The 19,878-nt window shown below is 45.7% G+C and overlaps 1 protein-coding gene across 1 annotated transcript in view; it reads right to left on the reverse strand.

The window, feature by feature from the left end:
* SLC24A3 (solute carrier family 24 member 3) overlaps window positions 1-19,878 on the reverse strand; it is a 376,441-nt gene that overhangs the window by 54,462 nt on the left and 302,101 nt on the right. Inside the window, exon 7 of the mRNA XM_074988441.1 lies at window positions 646-720. Coding sequence (XP_074844542.1) covers window positions 646-720 — 75 coding nt within the window. The remainder of the gene's footprint in view (window positions 1-645; window positions 721-19,878) is intronic.

Raw genomic sequence — 19,878 nt, forward strand, 5'->3', positions numbered from 1 at the left:
GGCGACCGCGGCACTTCGCAATTGACGCAGCTTGCCGCCGCGCGGCTCGTCCCAACGGGGCTCCTTTTCGAAAGGACCCCGCCTACTTTGAAGTGCCCTTATTCCCATCTGCTCATAGGAACAAGGGGACTTCGAAGTAGGCGGGGTCCTTTCGAAAAGGAGCCCCGTCTGGACGAGCCGTGTGGCGGTGAGCCGCGTCAATTTCAAAGTGCCACGGCCGCCCGCATGCTAATGAGGCGCTGAATATGTATTTCAGCGCTTCATTAGTAAACTTTGAAATGGCCATTTGCATGGCCATTTCGAAGTTTTGGGTTAGTGCAGATACGGCCACTGAGATGAATGGGGCAGTTCATTCTTCTCAAGACTATTCTTTCATACTTTCTAGAGATTCAAGTGAGCATTTGCTGCACCAGTTATGCCAGTGCTGTGGTTTTAAGTTTTTCTCTGCAGCCAGGAGGGCTAAGCATAGCTTTTTTCAGTTAACCAAAAGCTGAGGTTTTGCTGTAACATGACTCCTGGAGCCAGGGCATAAGATTATAGTGCTTAAGCCTTCACCTGCCCCCAGTGACAACCCAGCTGAGGATCCCAGAAAGCACTTAGCTTTCCTCTGCAGAAGCATTGCTCCACTCGCCTTCACAAACTTACCGCAATGAGTGCAACAACAGACAGGGTGTAGTAGATTGAATCTCGCAGCAGACTCCATGATGACAGTGCAACCACCTGAAAAAAAAAAAAAAAACATGCCACAAAGGAGGAGTGAGCCACGCTGTCACCATCCCCAGCTCTCTATGTCCAAGGATGGACTGTCATTTCATAGGTCACCATATTAATATTTGACATGGGCACAGAAAGGCCAGAGGTGATGACAATCTCTGGCACCTCAAAGGCAGCACTTGCATTTACTTAACGAGGGTCAAGTTCTACTCTCAGTTACTGCTGTGCAGGTCTAATCATTCTGGTGCATCAGAGGGTTGTTTTTATTGCAGGTGTAACTGAAGGTAGAACTTGCCTCGAACAGTTGGGTTAGGGGAAAGTCACAGTTCTAGTCTTCTCCAAGACACATGGAGGGACTGAGGTCCCAGTCCTTTGAAGCACTGATCTTCTGTTGAAAGCCTCCAAGCCCACTGAGAGAGCTTTGGGCAACTTGTGGGAGGGGCTCAGCACCGCACCAGATCAGATTTTAAAGGTGGAAAATGCAGCAGGTTTATATTTTACATGAACAGGAATACAGATAGAAAACCGGGAGGGGATCCAGATTCTCTCCTTCCTTCTACCTCACAGAGCCATTTATAACCCTGATTCTCAACTTCTTCGGGCTTCAGACCCATTTGTCAATGTTACAGGTCTGTTACAAGGCAGTAAATAGGCTGGAGGTGGAGTGTTGGGTCCTGGCCCCAGGGGCAGGGCAGGAGGCCTGGGGTGTTCATTGCAGATCCCACCCTGCAGTCACCCTACAAAAGCAGTAACTCCTTCAGTTCCAGTCCTGAAGGGCTCAGTGGGCTTGGCTCCTTGCCCTGGGAGATGCAGCCTCTAGGGTTGTGGTGCTGCTTGGAGTTGGCCTTTATTTCCCTTGTGAGGAAGGGCAGCCAGGCCAAATCTGTCTGAGCACAGTTGTGACCTGCTGCATAAGCTTACGGTGCCACTCACTCAAGTTGGGTCCAGCCACTTTCTTCTCTCATCACTCAGACTGAAGGATGGCTAGGGCAAACCTGAGGGTACTGTAACCTAGCAGACTGCAATGGCCCAGAGCGGGGAGCTGAGCCCAGCCAGGGACCAGAGCCACTGCATAAACCTTTGGAAATGTTCTGGGCCTCCTGTTTTGGTTTGTGTATGAAAAGCACCTCCAACCCAAGTATCGCCAAGCACTTGCCTAAGTAAGGGCCCTGTGATGAAGGCAAGCATTGCACTACCACATTGACAGAGACATGAGCCAAGGACTAAGTACATGGCACGTTGTGCAGAGCCCACAAAAGGAGCTGTGTTTCTGAGCATCTGAGATCACGGCTGCCAAAGCTGTATGGAGAGGGGCTGCTTGTTGCAGATCTCAGAAGGTGTAACAAGCTGGGCATTCTGCTGGTGTGTGCCCAGCACTTCAGAAGCACATGATTGGTGCAAAACAGTCAAGTTGTTACACTGCCCAGATGGGATTTTCAGATGCATGCAGGTGATTACAGCACACAAGGCACAGCCAAAGTCAATGAGATTCAGGAGCACAACTGTCAGCAATCATCAATATGATCTCTACCCCCAAGAGTTATTTAGTTCCTTTCAAAATCCCAACTACTCTTGCCAAACTTTTGCAAAGCAACTGAGTTTGAAGTCGAAGACAATAAAACTTTCTTGTTGTGTTTTTCCCTACTTTCAACTGCACTCTCTCACTTTAATGAACTTAGGAAAATTCACACAAAACACTGTGCTACGGTTGCACAGTTAACCATTGAAAAAAAAAATCAGGAAATGCTTAAGTGATGCAACTGTAACTCTACTCTCTAGTGCAGTGTTTCTCAAATGGTGTTCTGCAGAACCCCGGGGTTCTGCCAAGTGAAAATAAGGGTTCCGTGAGAAAATTCCATTGCAATAAGATTTTCTGACTTAATATTTAAGCGTTTATGAATTTTATTAAAAACAGTTTTCATTTGTGTTTGCCAGGATAAGTGTTCCTGTGTAATGCCAGCTTAGCCAGAGGGTGGGGACGATGGTGTCATTACTCAGCTCTGCATGCGGTCAGTCAGTGGTGCGATTGCCTGCTACATACCACCGTAAATCCCCGTACTCACTCTGAGGGAGCGTGGATCACATGGGTGACTGAATAAGAATATAGGTCATGGGATTTCTTGTTTTTAAAAACTTAACCGTGACAAATGTAAATTGACTATGATCGGGGCACATCAAACTGTGGCTCCGGAGCCGCATGCGGCTCTGTAAGGAGTCATTTGGGGCCGGTCAGCAATGACAGTGTCTCCTCCGCAGTTCCCTGCCCTGCTACCACTGAAACAGTAGAACTAAATTTAATTGGTTTAATGGTTGGCAGGGCAGCAGGAGGGATCTGACTGTTAAATCAACTGAATTTAGTTCCACTATTTCAGTGGCAGCAGGACAGAGAGCTGCAGAACAGCCACTCACTCACAAAGTAGCTGGCGTGTGTGCAATGTGGCTAGAACAAGGGGAGCCAATGGCTATCCAGAAGGGGAGCCAGATGGGTCCTGCATTTTCTGCATCATCTTCACCTTTCACTGGCTGTGACTGGCCTCTCACTTTGCCATAGGGCAGCCAATGAAATCAGGCCCTGGGGACTAGAGTCAGAGGAGCAATGGGGACTAAGGTAGGTCCATCCACTATGCTGGGTGAGGTTAATGGAGTAACTAACTGTTCAGGTGGGGTTAGGCTGGGGACCTCTTTGGGTGGATGAGTGAATGGCTTAGTCCCGGGGGCCGGTCTGGGGCTGAAGCAGGTTAATCCTGGGGATGACGGGGTGGATATGAGGCTGAGAAATACAGAAATTGACTGATATGTGTCTCCAACTTTCCAGTATTAAACCAAATATAAAAAGAATTTGCCAAGAAAGATGAAAAACCCACTCTTTGCATTGAAAACTGCCACTGCTGTGCATATTAGTTGTTGAGCTTTTTTTTTAAACACATTAAGTGTGATTTTTGTTTTTAAATATGTGCCACTAGACTAAATGTTGATCTCATCACCTTGTTTAGCATTTGTTTATTGTTATCCTTATTTGTAGTGTACTTTTTCAGGTTCATATGCAAGACTATTATTAGGGGTTCTGCAACAGTCTTTCAAGTTTAAAAGGGTTCCATGGCTGAATAAAATTGGGAAACACTGGTCTAGAGCACAGCAGGTACGATTTAGTCTTGAATTGCATGGCTCAACACACAAGCAATACCATGTAATATAAAGATGACTTTCTCTACACACAGATACTTAAGGAGCCTCTTGTGGGGCTGTGCATTCTGACTTTCAGTAAGACAGGGAAACGGAAGTCATGAAAGTCACAAAGTTTAAGGCCAAATGAACCACCAGTTGATTTATTTTGACCTACTTTGCATCACATGCCCCCACCACTCAGCACCCAACAACCAAATGTAGACCAAACTATTACAGCCCACAGGAGAATAAGATGGACCAACAGGCACCAAACCCCAAGGTTCCTCTAGTGGCAGGAGCTGACTGGAGAGAAACACCCAGATAATCCTGACCAGTGACCTACAGCCCATGCTGCAAAGGAAGGTGAAGCCTCCCCTGACCCCCAAAGCCCCTGCCAAGCTGACATGGGAGAAAATTCCTTTCTGACCCACATATGGCAGCCACTTAGACACTGAGCATGTGAGTGAGAACAGCCAGCCAATCACCCTAAGGGACAGAACAGCACTGGCCCCATCTCCAACGTGGTCATCTCTAATGTGTCACAGGAAGGAGACCTGTGCCGGCATATACTATGCCCATTAATACTTCTCTCCCTCTACAGGAATCCCATTTTGACCCCTCCAGGGTCTGGCTGAAATTCTGCAGGAAGAGGTTTTAGGAACAGAATGCATAAACTGTAGGACATAAGGCTATGGCACGGCTGTGGAGCCAGCTACCATCACAAGAACATAAGAACACAAGAATGGCCATACTGGGTCAGACCAAAGGTCCATCCAGCCCAGTATTCCGTCTGCCAACAGTGGCCAATGCCAGGTGCCCCAGAGAAGGAGAACAGAAGACAGCGATCAAGTGATTTATCTCCTGCCATCCATCTCCTGCCCTTGTACTGAAGGCTAGGGCACCATACTTTACCCCTGGCTAATAGCCATTTATGGACCTAACCTGAAAAAATTTATCGAGCTCTTTTTTAAACCCTAATAGAGTCCTGGCCTTCACAGCCTCCTCCGGCAAGGAGTTCCACAGGTTGACTGTGCGCTGTGTCAAGAAAAATTTCCTTTTATTAGTTTTGAACCTACTACCCATCAATTTCATTTGGTGTCCCCTAGTTCTTGTATTATGGGAAAAGGTAAATAATTTTTCTATATTCACTTTCTCCACACCATTCATGATTTTATATACCTCTATCATATCACCCCTCAATCGCCTCTTTTCCAGACTGAAAAGTCCGTTTCTCCAGCCTCTCCCCATATGGGACCCGTTCCAAACCCCTAATCATCTTAGTCACCCTTTTCTGAACCTTTTCTAATGCCAATATATCTTTTTTGAGGTGAGGAGACCACATCTGCACGCAGTACTCAAGATGTGGGCGTACCATAGTTTTATATAGGGGAAGTATGATATCTTTTGTCTTATTATCTATCCCTTTTTTAATAATTCCTAACATCCTATTTGCTTTACTAACTGCCGCTGCACACTGCGTGGATGTCTTCAGAGAACTATCCACTATAACTCCAAGATCCCTTTCCTGATCTGTCGTAGCTAAATTTGACCCCGTCATGTTGTATGTGTAATTTGGGTTATTTTTTCCAATGTGCATTACCTTACACTTACCCACATTAAATTTCATTCTGTTATATGATCACTCATTATTTTTTTCCAGCTGTATAATAAAATGAATTGTTTGCCCTCACAACTCCTATTGGGAAGCTGTTCCAAAACCTCACCCCTCTAACTGTTAGAATCTATATTCTAACTTCCATCCTCAATTTGTCCCTGGCCAGTTTATATCCATTGCTCTTTTGCCAACATTGCCTTTTAGCCTAAATCGTTCCTCATCTTCCCTGAAGAGAGAACTCTAAAGCGCTTCTGCACCTGTTTATTTGAATTCAATGTTCCTGAACTTGGGTGACCACAACGCTGCATAGCATTCTAGCTAAGGTCTTACTGGTTTCACATACAATAGCATCAATACTTCTCTAACTCTAGTGGGAATGCCTCGTTTGCTACATCAGGATCTCATTTGCATCTTTTCCAGCACTGCTTCATAGTGGTGGCTCATGGTAATCCTGTGTTCCACAAATACACCCAGGCCTTTTTTCTCCTGTTTTGCTCCTAACTGATTCTTCAGCTTGCAGGAGAAATTGTTATTATTAAAGTGTAAGTCAATAACCTTACTATTGAATTTTATCCCATTTCTGAGGCTCCAGTCTTCTAGGTCATCTAGCTGTTCCTGTACAATGCTCTGATCTTCCCATATATTGACAATGCTGATGACAAAAAGTCACGCACTGAAACGACTGCAGTACAGTATACCATATTTATAGAATGTGTTCCATTTTAATATAATGGGAGAGTAACAGTGAAAACTTTCTACAGATGTAGACTACATGAATTGATTTCAGTAGAACTCCATGGCTACGTCTACACGTGAAGCCTACATCGAAGTAGCCTATTTCGATGTGGCGACATCGAAATAGGCTATTTCGATGAATAACATCTACACGTCCTCCAGGGCTGGCAACGTCGATGTTGAACATCGACGTTGCGCAGCACCACATCGAAATAGGCGCAGCGAGGGAACGTCTACACGCCACAGCAGCACACATCGAAATAAGGGTGCCAGGCACAGCTGCAGACAGGGTCACAGGGCGGACTCAACAGCCAGCCGCTCCCTTAAAGGGCCCCTCCCAGACACACTTGCACTAAACAGCACAAGATACACAGAGCCGACAACGAGTTGCAGTTCGAAATAGCGTGCACGTGTAGACACAGCTCATGAGGGGCAAAGGTTTGTTTCTGTCCCAGAGCAGGTTGCAGAATCTGCAGCTAAGTTTGCAGGGATATTAGTTTGTAGTTATTTGCTTCAGTCTCTGAAGTTAAACTTGATTAAGTCTGCAAAGTGCCTGGCTACAGAGTTAAATTAGAAGACACCTAAAACATTAAAACTAGATGACTTCCCATTAGAAATAAGGCAAACATTTTTAACAGAGGGATTCGCCACTGGGCAAATTATCAAGAAGAATGGTGGATTCTTCATGTCTTGGAATCTTCAGCTCAAGACTGGAGGCCTTTCTGGAAGATATGCTTTAGTCAAACAAATGATGGAGCTCAGACCTGGTGATCTAATCAAGCAAACCAGCTCAGAAATTATAACATGACATCAACACAAGAACAACTGGATGAGTTAAGGTTTAAAATAGCAATTACTCAACAAGTGGCTGAAATTAAGATTCAGTTATTGAGCAACACACCCATTTTCCAACTGTGAGCACATTCACTGAGAATACTTTTATCATATTTCTGAGAAACAGAAAGGCCTGAACAGACTTGGGGAAGAGTCAGACACACTGAATCTTATATTCAGAATCTCCTTGTTGGAAAGCTTACATTTGAAGCAGTACAAGTCTGTCACAATCAGAATTACAGTCCAAAGGCAACAGGGTGACCACACTGCCCTATAGCAACTATGGGACACTGGCCTTCAAGGATGGGGGGCTGCTATTCCATGTCAGGGCTCCTCAGTGATGGAGGCTGCTGCCCTATAGTAAGGCACCAGGGATGGGGGCTCAGCAGCCTCCTGGTAAGGGGACGTGGAGGATGGGGGCTCTATAACCTCCCAGTAGGGAGCCTCCAAGGAATAAAGAGGCCACCTGGTGGAGGTTGCCTCCATGGGGTGCCAGGGATGGGACAGCTGCCCAATGTGAGGAGCTCCCTGGCAATGGGGGCTGACACCTTGAGACACTGGGTGCCAGGGAACAGGAGCCCTGAAAAATATGGGACAATTAGCCCAGTTTCTTAAAAAAGTCAGGACACCTGTGAGACAGCTTAAATAAGGGACTGTCCTGGGAAAAATTCCTTCAGATGGATCATCACCTCGTCGTGGTTGGGGGGCTTGTGTGTCTCAATGACCCGGAGAGCTTTGCTGCCTGGAGCTTTACGCTCCTGGTAGGGTCCCCCTTGTCAGACAGGTCAACGGGTAGAGACCAGACAAAGAGAGATCCAACCTCTCCTTGAGCATAAGGGGTTGGCGTAGGGCTAACAACCCTGCCCATAAAAAGAAAACCGTTACAGAAACATCCACAAGGAAAACCTTAACTTGCCATGTCTGGGGAAGAGCAGGAAATCCAGCTGGAATGATTATGAAGCGGGGCAGCGAAAGCCAAGAGGAGGCTGCATCGCAGATGACCCTTCTTTCACCCAGAACTACAACTCAGATTAGAACATGGAATGTTAGAACAATGTATGAGGCTGGCAAGACAGCACAAATAGCAGCAGAAATGCGACAATACAAGCTGGCAGTTTTGGGGCTGTGTGAAACAAGATGGATACAATCAGGACAACTGTGTCTAGCAACAGGCGAAACCCTTATTTATTCAGGGCATGAGGAGGATGATGCGCCACACATGGAAGGAGTAGGTATGCTGTTGTCCAAGGATGCAATTGGATCCCTAATTGAGTGGACAGCAGTGTCAGCATGGATCATTACAGCCAGGTTTTACACCAAGATAAACAAGATTCTGATTATACAGTGCTATGCCCCCACAAATGATGCTGATGAAAATATTAAAACAGGGTTCTATGAGGCTCTCCGAAGTATTATTAACAAGAAAGGTAAGAAAGATATATTGATTTTGATGGGTGACTTCAATGCCAAAATCGGAAGTGACAACACAGGAAAGGAGCAGAACATGGGTACAGAAGGGTTAGGAAAAGCCAATGAGAACGGCAACCTCTTCAGTGACTTCTGTGTATTTAATGGATTGGTGATTGGTGGGAATATCTTTCCACACCAAAGAATCCATAAAGCAACATGGGTTTCACCAGACCACTGGATGGAAAATCAAATTGACCATATCTGTATCAGCAGCACCTTCAGGCATTCTATGCAAGCTGTACACGCAAGAAGAGAAGCGGATGTAGGATCCGACCACCACCTTGTCTTAGCAAAGTTCAGGCTGAAACTGAAAAAGCACCACATGCAAGTAAACAGGCCAGGGCCGAGATATAACACAGAACTCCTGAGAGATCAGATAACAAAATCACAATTCCAGTTAGAACTGTTAAACAGATATACGGTCCTTAGAGATATAAGATCAGAAGATGTAGCAGTAGAGCAAGTATGGGAAAGCTCTAAATCAGCATGGAAAGAAGCTTGTGAGAAAATCCTGGGCAAAAGAACAAGACAACACAAAGAATGGATATCACCAGAGACTCTAAGGAAGATAAAGGATAGAAAAGACAGGAAGGCAGTTGTCAACAGCAGCAAGACCAGAGCTATCAAGGCAGAAGTGCTGCAATTGTATGCAGAAGCTAACAAAGAAGTTAAGAAAAGTATAAAGAGGGATAAAAAGAACTTAATGGAAGCCCTAGGACAACAAGCCAAGCAAGCCATAGGCCAGAAGAATCTAAAAGAACTGTATAATATCACAAGGAAGTTAGCAGGTGCAAGACAGACAGTAGATCGTCCCGTGAAAGACAAGAAGGGGAGAATCTTGTCAAATCTAGCCGAACAACTTACTCGATGGAAAGAACATTTCAAGGATCTCTTAAACCGCCCAGCACCAATAGATCCACCAACTTACCCTCAGCTCCAATATCACTACCAATAAGTACAGACAGACCAACTAAGGAGGAGATAAGGAAGGCCATTTCTCTGATGAAAAGTGGAAAAGTTCCAGGGCCAGACTGCATTCCCTCAGAAGCAGTGAAGGTGGACCTTGAAATCTCCACAGACATGCTGTACGAACTCTTTGGCAGAATATGGGACACCGAGGCAATACCACAAGACTGGAAACATGGACATATAATTAAAATACCCAAGAAAGGAAGTTTGAATGAATGCAGAAACTGAAGAGGTATCACTCTGCTGTCTATTCCTGGGAAAGTCTTTAACAGGATCCTGTTGGAGAGAATGAAAGCAGAGATTGACAGGCTGTTGAGGGATGGACAAGCTGGTTTTCGGAGCTAGAGATCATGTGTAGACCAGATAACGACCTTGAGGATCATCATAGAACAGTCATTGGAATGGAACTCCCCACTGTATATAACTTTCATAGACCTTGAACAGATCTTTGATAGTGTAGACAGAAATACACTGTGGAGACTGTTGCAGTATCATGGCATTCCCCAGAAGATCATTAACGTTATTCAAGCCAATTACGAACCCTCCACTTGCCAGGTTGTACGTAATGGCACTCTGACGGAATCTTTCACTGTCCGAACAGGTGTGAGACAGGGATGTCTACTCTCACCATTCCTTTTCCTTATAGTTATGGATTGGATTATGCTAAAAACAACAAGCGGACACCAGAGAGGTATTCAGTGGACCTTCTCTCGTCAATTAGAGGATATCGATTTTGCTGATGACATTGCTCTCCTGCACATCGGCATGAGCATATGGACAGCAAAGCTGCAGCACTGGATAGCGCGGCCTCAAAGGCAGGCCTGAAAATCAGTAGATGTAAAACTAGAACTATGAGGGTCAACCACACTAAACAAGACAACATCACTTTAGGGGGAGAGACCCTCGAAGACGTCGAACAATTTACTTATCTCGGTAGCATTGTGAATAGAGATGGCGGTACCGACCTAGACATCAAATCCAGGACTGGTAAAGCCACAGCAGCATTTCAAACTCTGTGGCCAGTATGGAGATCACACAAGATCACACAACATCTCTGTTGAAACAAAGCTGAGAATCTTCAATTCAAATGTAAAAGTCCATCCTGCTGTATGCCTGTGAGTCACGGCGCACCACGAAGTCCTCAACACACAAACTGCAGACGTTTTTGAATAGATGCCTGAGGTACCTATTACAAATAAGATGGCAAGACAAAGTCACAAATGAACATCTGTGGACACGAACCGGCCAAGAGCCAGTGGGGATCCAAATAAAAAGGAGAAAATGGGGATGGCTGGGACATACTTTGAGGAAACCCCCATCCAGCATTGTTCGACATGCCCTAAAATGGAATCCTCAGGGAAAACACAGCAGAGGAAGACCCCGAATAACATGGAGGAGATCTACAGTCATGGAAGCACAAGAACTGGGATGTTCATGGGGCCAGACTGAAGCCATTGCCCAAGATAGAACCCGGTGGAGGAGCCTTGTGGATGACCTATGCCCCACTTGGGGTTCATGGGTTTAACTAACTAACTGGGAAAAATGGAACAGATGATCACCCTAAAAGGCAACAACAAGGCAATAACACCAAACGCTCACTTTTTGATTGTGCTGTGATATTTTAGCCTTCATAGACCTCCCAGCCTTTTTCTCCTGAACCTTGGAGGTGTACTGGACAACTATTTAAACCGCTGGCACCTGACAAAGATTAGTAGTTGAAATTGCTCTGTTTTGATTTCTCCTTTGTGAAATTCTGCAATACACAGGCACAGTGGCTGCCATGAAAAAGGCGACATCTGACAACACTTATCACACAATTATCACACTCCGCAGTATTTCCCTCTCTCGCTCAGTGGTCCACTGCTGGTAAACACTGAAACAGGGACCACTTTGTTCAAGTGGTTGCTTTCAATTTTAGAGCTGAGGGAAGGGATTTCTTTGAACTTCCAAAGGCCAGATGGTGCCATCAGAAACAGACCTGTGGTGGAGGTGGAGCATCACTTTAAAAGTGCAGAGTTAGTTCTGATAGATGTCTTAAAGGAAGCCTTCCCTCCAGAGACGTCCTGCTTCTTTTCTGCTCACCTAGAGGGAGATCGTACCACTTTAATGGTCTTGTCTGGCTTCAAAAAAATCTCTGACTAAAATTATGAGAGACGGCCATTCTGTGTACAGTACACGGGTACACCAACTTTATGAAAATACACAGGTCAGAGAGAACCATGATCCTCAAAGATGGTCAGCAGGCGAATTTAGTTCTTGACTTTCTTAACTAAGATCACTATGCTCATATACCTCTTAAGTTCTACAATCAGCTCAACAATGATGATTTTTCCCTCTGTTCCTTGGAGGCCCCACAACTACACTGTCTCCTTAAATCTTCCATTTCTAGAGGGCACATCAGACATTCCCTTCCTAAACAGGGCTTCCATCCACACCCCCGAATCATGGTTAAGTATGAATTTAATCCAACCAAAAGAAACTTCACTTTCACTTTTCATTATCTAACCCCTTTCCAGGCCCACTGATTGGGGGAGCTGGGGGGAAAGAAAGGGGGCAGCTGCCCCTGGGCCCAGCATTTCAAAGGGGGCCAGAGCTCTGACCACCTTTGCTGCTGAAGTAGCAGCAAGGGTTGTCAGAGCTCTGAGCCCCTTTGAAATGCCACAGACACTGTGCCACGGCCTTAAGCCCTGTCCCTTTCACCCAAGGGGCGGGGAGCCAGGACCCTTCCCCACCTTGCCCCTGGGCCCACTGTGGCTGTCGGTCCCATCTCCCCTTTCTTTTCACAGAAGATTGAAGCAGAACTGTTTGTTCATGCTATGAACGACTAACCTTAACACTGGGCATTGTGCAGTACGCTGGCCAAAGGAAGGTGTCAGGCATGCTTCTAACTTACCCTGAGGCCCACTTTGCACCATACAAACAGTGGCAACTGCAACCCACACCCACTCCACCCCCTTTAGGCCACCAGGGTGATGTAAAGAGACCCAATGCAAAGGAGAACCAGGCCCTGGGTATTCACAGATTGCTAGCCTGAGCTGAGGTCCAGGCCACCATGTCTTCACTGCTGTGGCTTCTGCAGCTCCAGAACTGGGCTGATCAGCCACCATCAGACTCACAAATAGGAAGGTGATGCGAAGACGTCCTAGTCAGCATCGAGTGACCGCCGAGAAAGGGCGAGCTATGGTTTCAGGTGCTATTTAGATTAAAGCTAGCGTGGACAGGCCTACCTGTGCTACAATCGCCCCTTAGATGGTGATGTAGACAGACTGACACAAGGCCACCAGAAAGCTGTGATATTTTGGTTCAAAAGTTGCTGCCAGAGTGTGTTAAAGTTGTGGTTCAGGGTGAGTGTGTGTGGGTGGGTGTGGCTTGTGGGCAGAACTAAGCACTTGTTTTCTAATGGACTGGAAGTTGGCTCCTTTACCTCCCAACAGGGTTAGGCTACCCCCCATTTCCCTAGTTGCAAGGGGAGGGTGGGAGTGGGGCGGCACCCCCACATCCTACAGCAGACCCCAGATCAGACTGGCGGGGCCACTATGTGGCGCTGGCTCAGCCCTGTGCTCTGTGGGAGGCACAAGCCCCCACCCCCATCTGGCCCTCCTCGAGCCCATCCCACAATGTAGCCAGGCAGCTACGGAAGGCAAGTGCCTCGAGGTTGTGCAGGAAGCACTGCTGCTCAGCAGGCCTGGCCTGTATTGCATGACAGAGGCAGCCCTGCACCTGGGTGAAGTGTGAGGCCAGCGACGCTGGAGTACTGAGTGAGCTGAGCCCTGGAGAGCCTGGCCTGACGCACACAGATCCCTGGGCCCATTCTCCCTCAACTCTTTGCTCAGTGGCAATGATGGGGGCGGGGCAAATTTGCAAGTGGCATTTCAAAAGAATTGCAGCGAAAGTTGATAGTTGCGGTGTGCATTAAAAATGACTACTTCTGCATTGGATTCATGGCCTGTGATTTCCTTTTAGCCTTAATTATTTGTAGCACATCGTAGCTGTCTCCTCTGTATTATTAATTCCCGCATCAGCAGCTTTTAGCTTCATCTGCCCTCCCCTCACCCTGCAGCCAGCCCCTTGATATAACATAACAATTCCCTTGAGTTAGATATTTCACTGTATGGGCAGGACTTGTATTAAGGGCAGCACTTGAGTTATAGCTCAAGCTAGCAGTGCCGTGAAGGCAAGCCTTCTGAGTGAAAAGACATGCAATACACATTCAGAGGATAAAACAGGCTTGCTGCACAGTTCCTTTCACTCAACACCTTTCAAAGCCACAGAAATCAGAAGCAATTTGGGTCACTGTGGGCCAATTTAGATGGGAGCTAGGCTTCCAGAAGAGAAAAACCACTGAGTAATTTAATCCTTGACTTCATTAGCTAAATCTCTAAAGGGCAGATTAAAAGCAGTCACGGGGCTATAACATCTACAGTCTGCTGAACTATGCTCTGTTTTTTCACAGCCCAAGGACGTCGCCACAGCTGAACTGTCTCCTCAAATCTTTATTTTCCATTTCTCAAGTGCACATCAGACATTCTGGGCCGGATCCCCCACTGGCATACATCTGCACCGCTCCGGTGAAGTCACAGCAGCTGGGCCAGTTTACATCGGCTGAGGATCTGGCTTTATCTTCATAAATAGTTTTCTAGCCACTACCTCATGTCAAGCTTGTGCAAGAATTCAATCAGATCGACAGTAGCTTCATTTTCATTCCACAATGTCTCTACAAAGGGTCCCGTATTAGAAGCCTGAAGTAAAACAGTTCCCCAGACTTCTCTGATAGGAACCTCTACATTGCTGATGTTTTCCAGATGCTCCAAATATTTGTGTTGCTAGAAGTTGTACTCTGAGGCCTCTTTACATTGTGACTTTTTAAGTAGGTAAGAGTGTAATTCATACTCACTTTAATGTTGCTATGAACTGCCAGAGGATGTAAAGAACGTTTATTTTAAATGATTACTGGGCCCATGCAGTTGGTGGGTCAGATTAGATTTCCACCAGCTGAGCATCTGCCTCTCTGCACATGCGTGGGTGTGCTCAGCTACAGGTTATGATGGTAATACTTCCAGTTAGGTGCTAAGAAGTCTGCTCCTGAATCTGTATTTAGATACCAAGATGAGTTTCTCCATTTTTTTCGTTGGGCTCCCTTGTTCGATTTTGTTTCCATTTTTACAAGTGTTTTATAAAATTACATTCATTCTATTTCTCCTAAAAAACGAGAAGTCCTGTAGCACCTCACAGACTAGCAGATTTTTTGGAGCATAAGCTTTCGTATGTCTTTGCCCACAAAAGTTTATGCTCCAAAAAACCTGTTAGTCTATAAGGTGCCACAGGATTTCTTATTGTTTTTGGGGGATACAGACTAACATGGCTACCTCTCGGATATCTATTTCACTTTGTTCTTATGATGCTGTGCATCATCCTGTATGCTACTGTGGACAGATTCAGGGCTGGAGCCATATAACCATCCACATTACTTAGAGATGCTGTAACATTTCTATCGTTTCCCAAATAAAGAAGTCGGTTGCTTGTCAGGGAACTGCCATTTAATGAATGATCCCCCTATAGGGATAATGCCACGTCTTCACTGACTCATATAGAAAACTTCTTATGTAAGCTTCATGGGTCCAGCTTAGCCTGGGATCTGAAAGTCAAGCTGGCTTTACTTTGACTTATGGATCGTCATTGGTAATAACAATCCCAAAAATTCAACATCTGCCCTCACATACAGCTGTGCTATCCCATTGATTCTATGAGATTCTGCCCCACATCACACCCGACCAAGTCCATTCTCTCAGGAGGGATTACAAACATGTAGTCAATGGCAGAATCAGTATTACTGGGCATGCTTTAACAGTGGGAAAGAACTTCTCTTGATTTGCTATGCCAAGTTGAGTGGAACCAGTATAAGGTATTGGACTTGTACAAGGAGTTAATTTCCCACATAGGTCATGGCAAATCTATGCTGCTATTGCAAAGTAAAGCCAAGATTCCCCTCTGTCTATGATGGGGGTGGGGGTGGCATGGGTTACAGCAGAATTATGACTTCCATAAATTGTCAGCAAGCCATATATGGTTCAATTCAGTCTCCCCTGTGCAGTTGCAGACTGCCATGGGATTGGGATGGGGGCAGAGAATCTGACCCTCTCTTCTTCCGTGAGGTGAGGAATTTCATTATGGGGCTCAGCCAATTCCATAACTAAGACATTACAGTAAAAAAAATACTTAACCTTCCTAGTGCCTTTACCGTTAGTCCCTATAAAGTTATTCTGGAAAATGTAAAGGGCTGTTAGTTACATTTTTTTAAACCTTTCACAGGCTGGCACATCCATCTTAATGTATCCAAGAGACAACTTAATTCCTGGTGTTGCCAGTCAGGTTATGAACTGCAACCATAGTAACCAAAGCAATATAAGCATCAACTTGTCAGTCCACCCAACATGTTACAGTTGCCTTATGGGGCTGATCAAAAATGTTCCTGCAAATCATATTTGGCTCAGCAAGACCAAGTGTCCAATGGTGAAAAAAATTTTGGTGAGCAGTAGCAAGAGTGAGGATAGAAATAACCTGGAGAGAAAAACTTGAGAAAAAAAGACAACAGGAAATAGTGTTTTTTCTTTTTTTCCTGTACCTACAGTGGAGGTTTTTATCTTAATCCTGTAAACCAGTGACAGACCTCAGTGGTTCAGGAGTCAAATTAGTGATTAACCCAACAACCCACCACATTGTGAGTTCATTGCTTCATTTAACATAGTGCTATCTATTCATATTTAAATGGTAGGGCAGAAATACTTATTTTATATATATTATTATCATAGTAAAATGCCTGACTATGATTTATCAGCTACAGTTGGTTAATAACATAGTAAAAGCATCCTGATCGGTTAATAATTAAACTACATAGGCCATGGCTACACTAGCCCCTGCCTTTCAAAAGGGGTATGCTAATGAGCTACTTCGGCAGATGCTTATGAGGCTCTGGTATGAATATGCAGTCCCTCATTAACATAATGGCAGCCACCCATGTTTCCAAAGTGCTGCTTTTGAAACGCCTGCTGCTCATGCAGACAGGGTCCTGTCGAAAGGACCCCTGGACTTTGAAAGCCCTTCTTTCCCATTTGGCTTGGGAAGAAGGGCCTTTTGAAATCCAGGGTGTCCTTTCGAAAGGCCCCTGTCTACACCAGCAGCGTGCACTTCGAAAGTGGCATTTTCGAAACGTGTGCGGCTGCCATTATGCTAATGAGACACTGCATATTCATGGAAGCACCTCATTAGCATCTGCCGAAGTAGCTCATTAGCATACCCCTTTCGAAAAGTGGGAGCTAGTGTAGCCACGGCCACACTGTTTAATTATCATGTGCTGCAAAGAGTCATAGGAGATACATTAGAGAGCCACCTGTGGCTCGCAAGCATCAGTCTGAGTATCACTGCTTTAGCCTGCTCAGTGATTGATAAGAACACTACAATACAGGAAAGAAATACACACAAGGCCCTAGAGCGTATATACACTGGGGTGGGAGTGAAGGAACTAACTAGCAAGAAGGAAGACTGCTTCCAGACCAGTATCAAGATTCTCCTAATTATTGCTGTCAAGATCTCACATTGCACACTGCTGACAAAATCTCTAATCAAGAGTGCATGAATACACACACACACACACACACAACCCCCTCATATAGAGCCTCGATAGGGCCAATGTCTTGAAAACATCTGATAACATTTCTCAATTTGTAGGAGAAAGAAAGAAAGGAAAATGGAGAGAGAGAGAGAATACAGTAAACTCTTGTTTAACCAGTATTTGATTAACTGGCACACTCGAATGACCAGCATGACTCACAGCCGGGCAGACCTGGTCAGCAAACACCCTCTCAGTGCTGCCCCCGAGTGCAGCCGGCAGGATCCTCTGCTCTCCCACCCCGTGTGAGAACTTTCGATTATCCAGAATAGTTGATTATCCAGCAACCTCTCAGTCCCGTGGCTACCAAAGAGTTTACTGTACTTAGTTTACCGGGCTCCCTGAGCTGAGCTCTGGTGCACAGCAGTAAAGCGTACGTAATTTTACTTTAATTTCACAAGTTACTAATTTCTGAATTTGGGGAGGGGGGTCACAAGCATTGCTGACGCTGGTAAAGCAAAACACATAAGTACTGGAGACTACATGTATAACTGAAAGTGAATTCTCCTGGATGTTGATTTCAATAAGAAAACCAATGACAAAGGAGGCCTGCCAACTGGGTAAAGGGGGAACAAAGAGTGATACTTCCCAGCTAAAGGCTCGTGAGGGGCTCTGACCATCTTCTTCCACTGGCTGAAGGTTACCCCATCTTCCAGCCTTCTGGGAATGCCCCCATCCTGCTCCCTAGAAGATTTATTGGAGGGAGGAATCCCAAATGATCCTGAAGGCTCACTGTGGGTTCTCCCAAGCTATGAGCTTTAGGAAGGTCACCAGGGGCTACCCCAAATCTCCAAAAGCCACATTGTGGCCAGGCACCTGTTGACTCACTGGAAAATGGATATCCCAAACGGCAACAGAATTTAAGTAATTCCAGTTGTGAAGCCACCTGTGAAGCTTCATTTTCTTCAGATCCCATTAGTTACACCCACACATCACTGCTGAGAGAAGAACAGAGGCAACACAATGACAGAGGGATAACTGAGGGCAATGCCTTTGTTGGGCTAATGAAGATGCATGGGCTGGAAAGAGTCAACACCACTCTCAGAGCCCAGGCTCAGACTGGAGGGCCAACAGGCAAGCTGTTCTTTTTTCCCCTTTGCCGAGCAATGGGATTTGGGAACCACTGAAAGAGATTCAATGTCAAATCCACCAGGTTACAGAAGGAAACATCTAAACTGTAACTCATTTGCAAGTTTGACACATTTAATCTGAGGCTTAACAGTGATCTCAATTATCTTACACATTACAAGGGCAATTTCCCCTCCTTTGATATTCACAGGAACGGAACCCATCCCACTTCACTTAATTTACTTTTTCCAGAGGTCCTCTTAATGATAGGTGACATCCCCTCTCCATTTTCGTTTCTTTCTTCCTCCTTCTCTGCTCTCTCTCCCCCCGTTTTCCCATTTTTGCTCCAAAATCTGATTAAGTGAATCTTACCCACGAAGTGGGTCTCACCCACACTCATTATCTAATAAATAAAATTGTGAATGTTTAAGGTGCTACGTGATGGCTTGTGTTTTTTCTATGAGGTGAAGTCATACCAGTTTGGGAAGTGCCCAGGGCTCCGTGGATGGTAGGTAGCACGCATAGTACTATAGCTCTCTGAACCCTTCTCTTCGTATTCATCTGCTCAGCAGCCTGTTCTTTGTCACAGCAATATGGCAGCTTCCTTTGCACTGTCAATCTTTTCGTGGGACTATGTCCACTGAAAGGTTTAATTGGCACTTTTTATTTAAAGGAAACTTCTAAACTCCCCAGCAAAATGCTTGCTCTGCTGAAGTGACAGTGTCTTGTTTCTCCTTAAGAGAAACACATTGTCAGACTGAAGAGCTGTCAGCGAAATGCTTCCTTCCCCGAAAACATGGATAAAAGGCAGCACGGGGCTGTCCCTGGAGATGCCTTCACTTGACAGGCTAGTTCATTTGGGCAGTATTCTTATAGACAGCTAATCATTTGGGGCGGGACCCTCTCCTTTTGCTTGCGCTGGAACTGATGCCAATGGGAGCAGCATGAGATCCGTGCTTGGTGGTTTTGAATAGCTCAGACTTGGCCAGCCATAAAATGGAACAATAGACAGTTCTCTGTCCTCATGCATGTGCCAAGTCGTGGGGTGCAGGAAAGTCTGGCATATTCCCAGCAGCCCATGTGAAAGGGGAGAGCTTTCGCCTTACTCAGGCATGGGGGGAAGTCAGCGAGGCCAGGAGGAAAGGTGGCTTTGCTTCAGCACTGGATGACAAAGCGGGGCTGGTGCAGTGGGGAAGCAATTTGCACTGTCATTCTTGCATTACCGTAGTGTGCAGCAGTCCTAGTCACACATCTGGACCCTGCGGTGCTGGGCGCTGTATAAAGAATGACATGACCATCTGTGCACCAGAGTACTCTATCTCAGGGCCATAGTGCAGAGCACACCTCCTTCCTGTGTACTATGCACAGCCTCTCACCTGCTCCTTGCTGAGGACTTCAGGCCAATGCCCAATCAAGCTCTACATGTATGAGAAATTATTTTGTAAATACAATTCATTTACAAAGTCCAGAGGTGCAAAAAGTACCCCTAAAGTTACTTCAGTAAGAGTACAGCTGCTGGTGGGGAGGGGTAAATGTACTTAAGTACAAGACACCGGTGTTCCTCTGGAAACTACATGAGTAAAAGTACAGACACAGCCCATCTTTACTGTATTCAAGTACCCAGAAGTGAAAGTAACTGCAC

The sequence above is a fragment of the Carettochelys insculpta genome, chromosome 3, assembly GCF_033958435.1.
Source record: "Carettochelys insculpta isolate YL-2023 chromosome 3, ASM3395843v1, whole genome shotgun sequence".
Classification (NCBI taxonomy): Eukaryota; Metazoa; Chordata; order Testudines; family Carettochelyidae; genus Carettochelys; species Carettochelys insculpta.